We start from the raw sequence: 15861 nt of genomic DNA, 5'->3' as shown, positions 1-15861 counted from the left end.
CACTGGTTAGTTTTCAATGAAACAGAGGGAGGAAAAGTCACATTTGAAACCCCATTTAATTTTGCAATGAAGCAACAAATGAATATTTACAATGAGCAATTCTCTAGAGAGAAATCAACACACTGTGTGATGTAAAAAAAATCCTTGGCTCCATTCAGTAGTGAATTCAACAGCAGTGTGACATTTGTATGGAAATTCACCACTGTTTTTATCAGAATCATACTGATTACATTCGACTTTATAATGATGTTTTGTTACATGCTTGAGATTCTACTTTTATGCTGGAAAAAAAATCAAATCTTACATAAAGTACAAGATCTAAAACGTTTGCTAATGACATTTTTCCAAGTTACAAAAAAAATTCCATGGCAGAATGATTCAGTTGCATCATTAACAATAAACTCACAATTTCTCCCAATGTAGTCCAACAGCTATCTGAAAACCCACAACATCAAATGAGACAATCACAATAAAAAAATAAATAAAAAAATTGGAAACATTTTATTTGTTGTGAAATGCAAACATTTCGACTTCACCGTATTATAATCTTTGTGATTTTGTGTGTGTGATTTTGGGTATCATCACAATAGAACTAAATGGTTGTATTGCATCAAAAATCATTAAGTGAGAATTTGAGGAAAAAAAAGATTTTACATATTTCGTACACTGTGGTCCTGTCCCAAATGGCACACTTGATGTGGCCTTTAATTATGCAATCTGAATCAATATTGTGTTTACCAGTGTGTTTGCCTTATTTGTCATTTTATAGTTCAAAAGGGTGCTCAAGAGTGCCTCTTTATGTGGCCTCAATGATTATGCCCTTTTGTAAAGCTCACACTGGTGGGCGAACACAGCAGTACACCCAGCAATCCTTACGCCATTACATCACCAAAGTGTGGATACCACAAATGGAGACTATCTGGGACAGGGCCTGTGACTCTTCTGTCATTACTGCATTCATTTTAATGTAACAAGACAAAAAAGGAGACTCGAGTGTCTGTAACAGTTAACAGAGTTTGGAGATTTTGGCCAGTTACTGCATCCCTTTACAAAAGAACTTGTGTAATACAGAAAAAGTCAACAGTGAGTCCAGAGATGCTTGAAATATACATTATGTGTGAAGTTACAGTTTCAAATGACAGGACTGTATCCACAGGTTTGCTCAGATGGACACGGGACATATAATGATTCGATCCTCTAACATGACACTGAGCACCAGGAACACAAAGTAGAGGATGAACATGATGAATCCCAAAACTTTATTCATCCTCCACTTACAGGCAGCGATGGAGATAATGACGAAGAGGAGCATGAGGAAGAGCAGCACAATGGCACAGAACAGCCCATTACTGCTCACGGGCACCGGTGCCAGGGAATGACAGAATGAGTACATCAGCCAGGGCACGGGCAGCCTGTAAACATCAGAAGGGAACAAGTTCATCTGAAAACAAGTGATTTGGGATGTAGCCTAATCATACCAACAATATGATCGTGAGTGTGATACTGCTAAAGAAACAGCAGTTTAAAAACAAGTTATTATTCAGTAACTTACATATAAGACACAATATTGCCAGCTACTCGGTCTACTTTTGCCATTTCAGTTCAGTAATTGTATACTCTCTGCGAAGGTGCTTCTTTTAAGTAAGTAAATACTTTAAATAAAATATAGTGTGGGGATAGCGAAGTATCCACTGGATGCGCACTTCCGAATTTCACTGTAAGTAGCAAGTCATACAGGTCCTTTTCACGTACTGTTTTGTTAAGGCTTGTGTTAAGACTGTGAATTCGAACATACTACTACCGTATTTTCCGGACTATAAGTCGCACTTTTTTTTTTGGCTGGTCCTGCGTAGTCAGGTGCGACTTATTTATCAAAATTAATTTGACATGAACCGAGAGAAATGAACCAAGAGAAAACATTACCGTCTACAGCCGCAAGAGGGTGCTCTATGCTGCTCAGCTCCTGTAGTACCAAAGAAAGCATAGAGCGCCCTCTAGCTGTAGACGGTAATGTTTTCTCTTGGTTCTTGGTTCTAAATAAATACGACTTATAGTCCGGTGCGACTTGTATATGTTTTTTTCCTCATAACGTATTTTTGGACTGATGCAACTTATACTCAGGTGCGACTTATAGTCCAAAAAATACGGTACTCTTTTCAAACAAAGTTCTTCACCTGCTATAAAGTAGGAAAGTATGTTATTTTGGATGCAGCTAGTAACTTCATTAGAATCAGAGTTGTTGAACAAATCGGTTGAGCGAATGATGCAATGACTCACTTAAAAAAATCACACTTAATTTACGAATCGGTTCAGTTGTTCTAGAGCTAAACTCTTGCTGCCGACTACTGGTGAAACTATTTAACCTGCAGAAGGATTGACTGAAAAATCGCTACCACTACACAAACTGACTGTTCTGTATATGTACATTTCATTTCCAGCTACCGAACACCTGATTCTCGAAATATTTAAAGTTTCTGTTGTCTTACCCCATGGTAATGTCAAATATATTGCTGCCTACAGAGCTCGAGACAGCCATGTCTCCCAAGCCTTTTCGAGCCACAATCACGCTGGTGATCAGATCAGGAATGGATGTTCCTGCAGCCAGAATGGTGAGACCCATGATTTCCTCAGAGATGCCGATGGTCTCACCCACCTAGGAGAGAAACTCTTTATGAATATGTTATTTGCTAGTGTAATGGCAATTAAGTGTGTCTTAAGCATCCAAATACTTTTAAAACCACTGAAATATTAGTTTCTACACTGACCTGATGTGCCCACCACACCATCAGATAGGAAAATATAGCAATCCATACAATCGAGCCAAGGAAAGTAATGACAAAGAACTTTTTGGAAGCCTGTTAAGCACAATACAAAATAATATGTATGTCAGTTCTATCAGAAGTGAAAGAAATATACAAGAATTGATTAATAATGTGATGTTTTGTTCTGGTTCTCACATGGTTTCTGACATCTGGAACTGTCAGCCACAGTGGAAAGACAATGGGCAACAGAAACAGATATGTGGCCTGTTTACGTCTGGTCTCTGGCCACTCTAAGGACAGAGGTTCATCATTTTCTCCCTCCTCCCCAGCCTCGTCCTCATCATCTTCATCACTGTCTTCATCGCTGTCTTCATCACTGTCATCTTCATCATCATCATCCCCTGAATCATCTGAACCTCCTGGTTTCTCTGAGCCTCCTCCTGCTGCAGTGTCTCCTTCCTTAAGACAGAGCAAGAAAGAGACAATTAAAAACATACGGTATCCCTTCACTGATTAAAAGGAGAACAACAAAGCAATAGATTATCCAAAAATAAAAGTTTAAGTATGATTTACTCACACTCAGTTCCCAAACCTACACGAATTTCGGAAGACCTATTTTTTTCCATTCAATTATAATGAATGGGGACTGTAGCTTTCGTGCATCAAAAAGTAAGCTGTAAAAGCACTATATATACCAATATGTAGCTTAATTCATTGATATATAATCTTTGTTTCCAGACGAAACTATTAAGAGATGAATTTGAGTACAGTCCGAATTGTGATTGAATCATTCAGAATTGAATGAAGCAATTAATTGTTACTTCTCTCATGAACACATCATGGAGAATAACAATTATCATTATAATAACACTCCAGTACATTCTTCAACAATTGTTTTGAGTTCCATAGAAGTAAGTCATGACATGAGGGTGAGTAAATGATGATAGACTATGTAAATATGAATCACATACTATGTATGACAAATCACCTCTGTCAGCTTTGCAACAAGGTAAAGAATTGATAAGTTCATTAAAAGCACACAAGTGTCTCAGAGCTCCTCCTTCTTCCCCAGTTTTTTCGAGAAGCAATAGGCCCACCTTTTGCGCCTCGGGCTTTTGACTAGCGTCTTCTTCTTTGGCTCCTGGAGCAGCATCTTTGGAATCCTTGGACTGCTCCATTTGATCCTCACCTTATTTAAACCACGATGATAAAATATCATTCAAGTTTGCAACTGCTTCCTAAATGTAGTAATAATACTGTACAAGCTCCTCTCAGATGTGGAGTGAAGATTTCTTCAATAGTTGTGAGTAATGTTGCTATTTATTTTGGTGGCAATTTCAAACACAATGGTTGTAACCCAAGATAATCCACACTGATTCTAAGCCACTCATGCTTAATTCATGAGATGGAGCTTGGTCATTATGTCAGCTAATGTGTAAAGCCACTCTCAAGTAGAAACAAAGGTGAGAATATGTAATGTGGGATGCTGCGTAGAGAGCAAATCGGGCAAATTCCTGGCAGCATGCCCTCTCTTTGTACCATTCATCCAGCACACAGCTGGTGCGTTACCACTTGTGGAAATGCAACATTACTAAACATTTTGAATATGCAACAGAGCTCATCTGTGAGGTAGGACAATGCACCAACCTGTCTACAAAGCATTATAAAATCTCACCTTCACCAGATTTTTCCTCCTTTTTGTTCTCTACTTTCCCCCGGACCATGTCGTTCAAAATTTGAGCCTTGTCTTTAAATTTCACTGCAAACCAGGAAAGGAAGAATATAGCTTGAATGTAGACTTTCACTGACAATGTCAGGGGTCAACAATAGTACCACAAATGACAAACACCCTAATTTGACAGACGTAAAACAAAATGTAATTTCCTCACATCTCACAGGCTACTGCAAGGCATCTAGCCTTTGCATCTCCATTAAACACTGACTCTTAGTCAGAAGATTCATATACAACAAATACCATGGTGGGTGTCACAAATGCATTTCCTAATGACCTTTTAAACTACTCACGTCTTCTGACTTGCATGCCAACAAGTGAACATGTAAAGAAAAAAAAAAAAAATACTTTGGACAGGTCAAGATATAAATGCATCAAAATAAAAAAAGGCTTATAATCAATAGGCATTGCATACATTTTTAAATCGGAAACATGACCCTGACATTTCTTTGTTAGATGCAAAAGACTGACAACCAGGGTATACAGAGTATATTAAGGCGTTTATGTATTTATTTATTTTTTTCACTGAATCTGAATCAAATTTGTCTCATTGAGTATGGCTTGTAAATAAGCAGGGACCCAATCACCATAACAGGATTGAGCTGCTTGAGACTGGCTCTCATCCAGCTTTTATGAGCTCAATCAAAAGCAGCTTAATGATGGAGCAGCACAGTGCTAGGAGGTTTTTGTGAGGACCCTCAGAGTGCAGGTGCTGCACAGCCTTCTGAGGACAGGCTGAAGTTCAAGGGGAATAACCCCAGCCATCAAACCACTGACTCACAGAGACCTCAATCAGGGAAATAGAGCCAGCCATGTGGTGGGCCTTCTCTCACTACTGTGAATCACTCTCCACTCCATAGACGGAGAAAGAGTTATTTATCTTCTTAGTATCAATCTGGACTTAGTGCTGTCATCATATGGAACCCGCTTTGCTAATCCATATGTACTGGGAGAAGGACAAAGGGACTCTCCTGCTTCAATTGTGAACATCTTACAGCTCTTGCCTAAGGGAATATAGGCCTATTGGTGTTTTGATCTTTCATACAATTTGTGTTTATATACAAAACAGTTCAGTAAGGTGTAACAATTTAAAAAATCTGAAGCAAATATTGCATCTACTGAATGTCTCTAAACCAGGGGTTTAGATTAACAGTCATTAAAAATCAAATGTGGCACTACATCCTTAGCATATACCTGCTTATTTAATGTTAATATTTACTCAAACACCAATTTGTAAACCTTGTGATACAGCTTTCACAAACATATCTGAAAGGTACAATCGGATTCTCATCCTAAAACTGTATGACTTTCTTTCTTCTTTATTTCATCTTTTGGAGATGTTCAACAGAAGAAATAAAGTCACACAGGTTTAGAACAACATGAGGATGAGTAAATGATGACAGAATGGTAATTTCTGGGTGGATTATCCCTTTAAACCACCAGAATTGAAATTTGTAACGCTTTGTGCAATGTTGGCTTAATGAGTTATCATTATGAGGGTTCAGACACTGAAGGGCTCTTACCCTCACCAAGAGGATCCAGTGTGTGAATCATCAGCTGGAAGATAGTGTTCCTCATGGTGCTGTTGTGCAGAGAGGCAGAACTGCCCCCGCGCTGCAGTGTGGGCTTCAGCTACATAAGAGATATAGAGAAATAATCTGACAAATGCTCACGCTAAACAATCATATCGAAAGAATTCATATCTGAACTAGGAATGCAACAATGTATTTAGCCCACGTTACAATATATACCTTATGTGGTTTTTTAACCACAGTGTTCCGTTCGGTTTGGTTCTGATGGCTTTGTACATCAGTTTATTTGTATTTATTTTTTATTTATTTAATTTTTTTTTAAAACCACTTCTGTACACTGAAGAAGAACATGGATTCATGTACAGTACAGACCAAAAGTTTGGACACACCTTCTCATTCAAAGAGTTTTCTTTATTTTTATGATTATGAAAATTGTAGAGTCAACTGAAGGCATCAAGGGCTATTTGACCAAGAATGAGAGTGATGGGGTGCTGCGCCAGATGACCTGGCCTCCACAGTCACCGGACCTGAACCCAATCGAGATGGTTTAGGGGTGAGCTGGACCGCAGACAGAAGGCAAAAGGGCCAACAAGTGCTAAGCATCTCTCGGGGAACTCCTTCAAGACTGTTGGAAGACCATTTCAGGTGACTACCTCTTGAAGCTCATCAAGAGAATGCCAAGATTGTGCAAAGCAGTGATCAAAGCAAAAGGTGGCTACTTTGAAGAACCTAGAATATGACATATTTTCAGTTTTTTCACACTTTTTTGTTATGTACATAATTCCACATATAATTCCACATGTGTTAATACATAGTTTTGATGCCTTCAGTGTGAATCTACAATTTTCATAGTCATGAAAATAAAGAAAACTCTTTGAATGAGAAGGTGTGTCCAAACTTTTGGTCTGTACTGTATGTCTACTTTTAATTAAAATTAAATGTATGCATTTAGCAGACGCTTTTATCCAAAGTGACTTACAGTGCATTCAGGTTATCAATTTCTTACATATCATGTGTTCCCGGGGAATCAAACCCCCAACCTTGCGCTTGATAGGCAGTGCTTTTCATAATAATTATGTATACTTATAGTCCATTGCTCATCAATATAGCCTTTATTACAGCATATAATGTATTTTCTGACTCATTCTATGCCTTATTCTAAGAAGGGATATCAGATCACAAAAGGAAGGTATTTCAAACATTTGACAGATGTTGTGGAGTAAAAACATGTTACAATCAATGTTCTCTTTTGTTGGATAACAGTCTTAGAAATGCTTCTCATTGCAAGTCATTATTAGGGAAAATGTTTGCAGAGTTACTGCTTTTTTAAATGTACATTATCAGTGGGGAGGTGTTTCCTCATCTCACACAGAGACAATTCAGAGATAAATATAACACACGGGAATTAGGTTAAAGTAAAAATTGAATGCCTATTGCTCTGTCCAGGTCAACACAGCAACATTATCTCAACCAGCTGTGTGATCTATTTACATACTGTATATTTTCAAATGATTTGATTACCTTTAATCGATTCTTGTCTTCTGGTTCAGGCGGCCTGTTATCTTCCCCTGAGGTCCCATTGTCCTGTGTGCAACAAAAGTTTGAAACATTACAGAGTATGTAAGGCACTGACCTTTGACCTTCACTTCTCATTCTACTGTTAAATCATAAAGGTGATTAAACTGTTGCAAACTTGAGAAAGGATTCATACACTGACCCTCATCAAACGAAAGGAGACAATATCATTTAAATTATTTATTCCAAATGGAGAAAAATCTGTAACATAGGATGTAGAATAACATACCAGTATTATTTGTATACTATTATAGTAATTATTAATATTTTCAATTAATCTTTATTTTTATATTGTAAATTATTGTAAGTGCTTCCGGCTTTGCTACCGTTCGGATGTTCTAGCTTACTGCTCTGCGCTTTGCTTCTTATTTCTGTACTTTTCTCAGATTTTTCTAAGATTTTTACTTCAGCAGATCAGCACAGTGCTCAAACAACAGATTTTTGGCACAAACGCTAAAACTAAAAACATTGGGACTGGAATAATACTATAAAAAGAAGACTTTGTCTCCCACTGCTAACAGCTTAAATTCCTGTGACGGGATAACAACTGCCTACATTCAAACAGAAGAGAGAGAAAATGCCTCCTTTTGTATCTATAGACAATTGTTTAAACCGGATGACCTCCACCCAAACAAACTTGGTGCAAGAGTGTTTAAGGACAATATCTACTTCTCCCTTCGTCATCCTTCACCAGAGTGTGTCAATCCATTCAGCACACACACACACTGGGTCCGAGTCATCATGTGATTGACATATCCAACAAGGACACTGATAACACCACGCAGCCAAAACAATCACTGCTGATAGACACTATCCCTGCTGAGCCCTGCCCACAGAGCTACTCACAGACTGTCTGTGATGTATCAAAACAGCTACAAGATTCACCACCCAATGACGACTCTGGAAAACAGCCAGGGAAGCCAGGACAACACATCACAGCCACCGGAAACACCAGAGACACAGCCCATCTCACCAGACACATTATCCCTCTCTCCAGCATCTCCACTTCTGTGCGTCTCACAGAAAATGGAGGAATTGGTGTATGTTGGGACTAAACTCTCCCACTCATTCGCTGCTAGCCCGCAGATATCAACAAAAAAACGGCGGGCCCCCCAACCACCAAAACCTCTGGGCCCTGTTCCTATGAGAGCTCTCCGAACACTGCCACAACGCCAGGGCCCAAACCCTCTATCTGCTGAAGGTGAACCAAAAACAACTTATAGCAGCTCTCAGTGATATGTGTCAGGTCCCCGCTATAATAGCAGCAACATTCACAATTGCTTACAGACCAAGCGGGAACCCAGTGTGCCTGTAGCTTTCTCTATTTCAGTTTTATCACGTGATAGAAAGTCTAAGGCCTTCTCAAGCCGAAGGGCAAACTCATCTAATCTGCGTCCTATTATGCATCAAACTAAGATTGATATAAAGACACCAAGCACTGCCATCAAGTTAGCACTTTTAAACATTCGCTCACTAAAAAATAAATCATTTCTAATCAATGACTTTATAACCACAAACAATCTGGATTTTATGTTTCTAAATGAAACATGGCTAGAAGACAGCTGCAGTGCAACAGTCCTCAATGAAGCAGCCCCTCCTAACTTCACTTACATGAGTGTTTGCAGGACTGTTAGGAGAGGTGGGGGTGTAGCTGCTCTATTTAAAGATGTCTATCAATGCAAGCAAGTGTCATTTGGTCAGTACTTGTCTTTCGAATATCTAGGGATTGTGCTGAAAGGTGCCCCACGCATTCTGTTTATTATTATTTACAGGCCTCCAAAATACTCTCCAGCCTTTGTTGAAGAGGTCACAGAAATGTTATCAATAATTTCCTCAGAGTTTGACTGTTTTGCAATTGCAGGGGATTTTAATATTCACATAGATAATGCAGAAAACAAAACTACAAAATAAATGATAACGGTTCTGAACACTTTTGACCTGATTCAGCATGTGCATATACCCACACACAAAGGTGGACACACTCTGGATCTAATCATCAGTAGGGGTCTAAACATTTCATCCATTGTTACTAAGGACATAGCACTATCTGATCACTTCTGTATTTTCTTTGATATATTGATCTCTGCTACCACTGAATCTAGATCTGTCTCTGTCAGAAAGAGATGCATAAACGAGAACACAAGTGTACTATTTATGGAGGCTATATCTTTAACACCAAGCATTTCTGCAGACTCTGTTGATATTCTCCTTGATTCCTTCAACTCAAAAGTTAAGAATTTTATTGATGATATTGCTCCAATAATAGTCAGTAAGAAAACAAACAGACAGAAATCAGTTTGGAGAAGATCAACAGCAGTTCAGACTATGAAAAGACAATGCAAAAAAGCAGAGTGAATGTGGAGGAAGACGAAACTTGAAATTCACAATAGCATCTATAAAGAGAGCCTTCATGCTTTTAATGTGAAACTAGCCACAGCTAGACAGAATTTCTTCTCAAACCTTATAAACAGTAACTTAAATAACACTCGTACTCTTTTTGCCACTGTTGAGAGACTGACAAACCCCCCAAGTCAGGTTCCAAGTGAAATGCTCTCAGACAGCAAATGCAATGAGTTTGCTTCTTTCTTTTCTGAGAAGATCATAAATATCAGGAAGGCGATTAGCACATCTTCAACTAATGCAGAGGTCAGACAGATTCGGCCAAAATATCAAAATGATACTATGTCTATTTTTGAAACAATTGATAGCAAATTCTGGAAGACATAGTGCAGCAACTAAAATCTCAACCTGTTGTCTTGACACACTTCCCACATCTTTTTTCAAAAGTGTGCTTGACTGCTTAAAAGCAGAACTCTTAGAAGTGGTGAATGCCTCACTTCTTTCTGGGACATTTCCAAACTCCCTAAAAACTGCAGTTGTTAAGCCCCTCCTGAAAAAGACCAATCTTGATAACACAATTTTGAGCAATTTTAGACCAATATCTAATCTTCCTTTTATAGGCAAAATTATAGAAAAGGTAGTTTTTAATCAGCTGGACAAATACTTAAACTCAAATGGATACATGGACAATTTTCAATCTGGTTTCCGACCGCATCACAGCACAGAGACAGCACTCATTAAGATAATAAATGATATTCGCTTAAATTGTGACTCTGGCAAAATATCGGTGCTGGTATTGCTAGAACTCAGTGCTGCGTTTGACACTGTTGATCATAACATACTACTAGAGAGACTGGAAAACTGGGTCGGGCTTTCTGGGATGGTACTCAAATGGTTCAGATCATACTTAGAAGGGAGAGGCTATTATGTGAGTATAGGAGAGCATAAGTCTAAGTGGACGTCCATGACATGCGGAGTCCCACAAGGCTCAATTCTTGCACCGCTCTTGTTTAGCCTGTATATGCTTCCACTAAGTCAAATAATGAGAAATAACCAAATTGCCTATCACAGCTATGCTGATGATACCCAGATTTACCTAGCCTCATCTCCAAATGACTACAGCCCCATTGACTCCCTCTGCCAATGCATTGATGAAATTAATAGTTGGATGTGCCAGAACTATCTTCTGTTAAATAAGGAAAAAACTGAAGTCATTGCATTTGGAAACAAAGATGAAGTGTTCAAGGTGAATACATACCTTGACTCTAGGGGTTAAACAACTAAAAAACAAGTCAGGAATCTTGGTGTGATTCTGGAGACAGACCTTAGTTTCAGTAGTCATGTCAAAGCAGTAACTAAATCAGCATACTATCATTTAAAAAACATTGCAAGAACTAGATGTTTTGTTTCCAGCCAAGACTTGGAGAAACTTGTTCATGCCTTTATCACCAGCAGGGTGGACTATTGTAATGGGCTCCTCACTGGCCTTCCCAAAAAGACCATTAGACAGCTGCAGCTCATCCAGAACGCTGCTGCCAGGATTCTGACTAAAAACCAGAAAATCTGAGCATATCACACCAGTCCTCATGTCCTTACACTGGCTTCCAGTTACATTTAGGATTGATTTTAAAGTACTTTTACTCGTATATAAGTCACTAAATGACCTAGGACCGAAATATATTGCAGATATGTTCACTGAATATAAACCTAACAAGAGCACTCAGATCACTAGGATCAAGTCAGTTAGAAATACCAAGGGTTCACACAAAACAAGGGGAGTCCGCCTTTAGTTACTATGCTGCTCGCAGTTGGAATCAGCTTCCAGAAGAGATCAGATGTGCTAGAACACTAGTCACATTTAAATCTAGACTCAAAACCCATCTGTTTAGCTGTGCATTTATTGAATGAGCACTATGCAATGTCCGAACAGATTGCACTATATTTTCACTGTTTTACTTTATTTATATTTTTTTATGTAAATTCATTTTCTAACTGTTTTTAAATGTTTTAATCATTTTAAAAGTTTTAAAATTGCTTGTTTTATTTTTGTTATTTTTTTCTTCATTATTATTTTACTTTCTTTTATGTAAAGCACTTTGAATTACCATTGTGTACGAAATCTGCTATATAAATAAACTTGCCTTGCCTTGCCTTTTTAGTTTTAGTATTATGGGACATACATGCCAAACACGGGGGCATCTCATCTGATTCATAGTCTGATCGCGCCTTTGCATTGACTTTGTATGAAACATTACTCATTAAGAGAATAGGGACAACCCGTTTAGACCATGCGCCTGGGCACGCCAACCATTTTTCCGTCGTAAAAATAGCAAAAGTGGATTTTTTATTAAAATAGCACTCAGTGGACATGCCCTGAGTGCACCTGCGCCGTCCGCTTTACACTTTGCATTTAGATCGTTAAAGTAGGGCCCAATGACTATAATCCATCCATTGGTTGTCACTGCAGTTTAAGTTCTCCCTCTCAGTTAGTGTAAACACAGAGATGTTATGACAGATTATCAAGTGTTGATCTCTCTAAACCTCCCTCTCACCACAGCATCTAAGCTGAAGGATGTTCAGGATGAAGAAAGGAACTTGTGAAAATGACCACACAATTTTATTATGTGACAATATAGTGTCACTAATGCAAATGGGGCTGTCACAGTGAGTCAAATGCACCTTCTCAAAATACCTCGCCTGCTACAAGACAACTCATTAACAATGTCTGGCCCCAGCAGACACAAGAGACTTTCTTTTCATTTCTGTTTATCAAAGGAAAATGTAACCCATGAGTATCTCCTCAATGAATAAACATAAGCGACTCACATTCACTTGAGTGGGATGCTATTATATCTCTTATCGCGGTGATGAACAGATATTATAGCAGAATAAATGTTCCTCAACACTAGAAGGATTAGAACGGCAAAAACCATCAACACTATCAATACCAAAATGAATGTTTCTGTGATAAATATGATTAAAATGCTATGCAAAATTGCTGATTGCTAACATGCGATCCTTGTTCTTGACAGCATGACACTAATGATGCAAGGTTTTGGGTTTGAATCCCAATACTGGTAAAATGTGTTTATTAAATCCACAATTATTGGTTTTGAATAAAAGTAGGTTTAGTGAATAAATGTTAATACAATTTATAAATACAGTAAATACACCTATTTATAAAAACACTTGAATATATTTTTCATTTCTGTACTAAGATTAATTTTGATTTGGTGCATGAAGTCAATTTCAGGGTTATAAAACTGTATACAAAAATGCAGAAAAAAACTCTTAAAAAGAATCTTTGGCATAATCTTTCATTATTTATTAATTCAACTGTCAGAAAATTTGGCCCTTTTATAACAAGTCACTTTTAGTTTAGGTTGTGAAATGTGATGTGATTCAACAAAACACTCATTATTTGCCAATGACCAAAATATCTCATCCAATGACTTTATAATTCTGAATATTAAAGTCCTAAATAATGAGGCGTACCTTCTCAGGTTCTTCGACCGCGAAAACTTTGACAATGTTCTTGTGTTTCCTGAGTTGATACTTGAAGGCTTTCTCTATCTGAACATTGTACTTCATGAAGACAACATAGGTAGCATAACCGCACACCAGCATCATACTCTCCCACCACATAATGGTACTATCCAAGAAGAAGATGATGAGCATGATGAGATCGAGGATATAGAACGACACATCCCGAAAGAGAGGCCACCAGGTGAGGTGAAGCATCTCCCGGGAAAACAGCGCACACATTCCGATCACAAATAAGATGTTGAAGACAGCCGAGCCAACGATGGTTCCAATGCCCACATTGCTATGAGAAATGAAAACTCCAATCAAGGAAGTGAAGAGTTCAGGAGCAGAGCCTCCAGCAGCCATGAACGTTGCCCCGGCCACATCATCCGAGATCTGCAGTTTGTCTGTGATAACCCCTAATGTAGGAACGAAAAACTCATCGCAGACGATGGCTAAAGAAACAAACATGTATACCATCCCAAAGATGTGAAGAATGACCCAGCCTTTGCGTCGCTCCTCAATGGTGAAGATGTCCTCTGGGTACTCGCCCTTCATGTGTGGTGCCTCTCCAGGTCTGGACGCTGTAGTGTTGGGCACTGAAGTGGTCGTATCTGTTGCCGGAGTAGGAACTGGGGTGGGCTTTGGAAGGTCTGGATTAACGTAGATGCAATGGATGATTTTCCTGTTTGTGGTTGTAGGTGTCTCTGTTATAGATATTGTTGGGATGGGTACATTTGTCGCTGTCTCTGATGACTGGACCCCATCTGTGTGGTTGGAGCTCTTTGGCTCAGCAGTGGTCAAATTAATAAAAACCTCTGTTATCTCCAACAGTCCAGAGCCAAGTTCAGAGCCATCCTCAGTTCTTCCTGATGTCTGGGGCTCAGGCCAGGGTTCTGGTAGACTGGCTCTGATAGTGAGTTGATATAAAGAACAAAGGAAAACACCAGACAGAAGAAATATAATCCGGCTAAGATGAAGTCTCTTTCTTCGAGTAAGCAACATTTTCTAGTATGCTTCCTAAAGGGCACCAAGTTGTTTTTAAGGGCAATGGCACCCAGAACATCCAGAATCTCCCCCCAAAAGATGCAGGGGTACGCAGCACTCACTCTCAAACTGACTCATCTCATTTTCTCTGTGGTGCGGGTTTCCTCTCACAGACCTAACAGAGGATAAAAGGGCGAATACTGAGTGCAACAGTTGTACAGGAAACACTGAATGCAGGATCAGCATTTTACAGTGGCCATTACACTACAACCCATTGCATTGAATTAAATGGAAAGAAAATGTGTATATATATATATATATATATATATATATATATATATATATATATATATTAACATTTCTAGCTTATTGTAAATTGCATTGTTAAAAGCATGCAAATAGTTTCAAATGTGAAATAAATGTATGATGGTGGTCAGAAATTGAGGGAAAAATGAGCTTGGGACAAAAAAATGCAGTTGAAAGTAATAAAATGTCCCTAAGCCATCAGTTATTTAGCCTTTCATTCGTTTCATTTTATCTATCTAAATATGTATCTGTCTGTCTGTTAAGTTTTTTATTTAAATGATAATCACCATAATAAAGATAAAAAATAAATAAAATTTGCCCTTAAATAATAATAATAATAAACATTTTGACATTGCTTCTGCATGAATAAATTATTAAGAAAAGCCTTCCTTGAAGCATTTATTTCATTTGCGACTAACGTAGCATGGAAAAACGTCCGTCTCAAGTTTTTGTCAACCCTTAACATATGTTAATAATAGCATTGTGTCATTATAAGAAGCTCCACAAAAAAAAAAAAAAAAAAAAAAAAAAAAAAAAACCTCACCCAAAATTAGCCATATTAACAAAGAAGTGTATAATAAAACTTTATTTGCTCTCATGCATGAAATAATTCAGAACACGCCAAAGAAACCTACCGGTTGAGAGTCGATGTCCGCGGCGGTGTGGAGCGCAGGGCTTCGGGGAAAGCGCTAATGCTGTGAGCGCTGCTTCAGGTCAAGCAGGACGCACCGCGGGACAGCTCTTCAGCGTGGATCAGCACAATACCTAATACCTGAAGTCTTTTAAGAGGATCATTAGATTTACTCTCTCCTCACACTCTAATTACCTCTTGAACCATTTATCCCAATTATTCTACTCATATACGTTTCATTCATAATTATAGAAAGTGAGTACACGCGTAAACTTGCTTATTAAAAATACGTAATATGTATGATATTTAATATTTAAATAAACTTTTAAATAGTAGTTTGTTACTATTACATAAGTATGGTTATGGTGGATTACAGATTATTGAATTGTCCCACGATGAGAATTTCTACAGACTCTAGCCGTTTTTGTCCACAGCATTATCCTACATATGGACGTTTCTGTTTAAGCCATC

At 38.2% G+C, this 15861-nt stretch overlaps 1 protein-coding gene across 2 annotated transcripts; it reads right to left on the bottom strand.

The window, feature by feature from the left end:
- Positions 1 to 37: 37 nt before the first annotated feature.
- On the bottom strand, positions 38 to 15854 carry LOC127934298 (sodium/potassium/calcium exchanger 1). 2 transcript variants are annotated; one of them, XM_052531584.1, is made up of 10 exons: positions 15395 to 15854; positions 13437 to 14628; positions 7548 to 7610; positions 6024 to 6126; positions 4438 to 4521; positions 3860 to 3951; positions 2958 to 3221; positions 2766 to 2855; positions 2487 to 2653; positions 38 to 1412 (listed from the first exon to the last, which is right to left on the bottom strand). In XM_052531584.1, exons 2-10 carry the CDS (start codon positions 14469 to 14471, stop codon positions 1163 to 1165), a joined length of 2148 nt encoding a protein of 715 aa, XP_052387544.1. In that variant the 5' UTR covers positions 14472 to 14628; positions 15395 to 15854; the 3' UTR covers positions 38 to 1162. The 2 variants fall into 2 exon arrangements, with proteins under 2 accessions (XP_052387544.1, XP_052387543.1); XM_052531583.1 differs by having other exon boundaries at positions 6018 to 6126; positions 15395 to 15853.
- Positions 15855 to 15861: the final 7 nt, after the last annotated feature.

This window comes from Carassius gibelio, chromosome A18 (genome assembly GCF_023724105.1).
Source record: "Carassius gibelio isolate Cgi1373 ecotype wild population from Czech Republic chromosome A18, carGib1.2-hapl.c, whole genome shotgun sequence".
Classification (NCBI taxonomy): domain Eukaryota; kingdom Metazoa; phylum Chordata; class Actinopteri; order Cypriniformes; family Cyprinidae; genus Carassius; species Carassius gibelio.
This window is presented reverse-complemented; position numbering and strand designations above follow the sequence as displayed.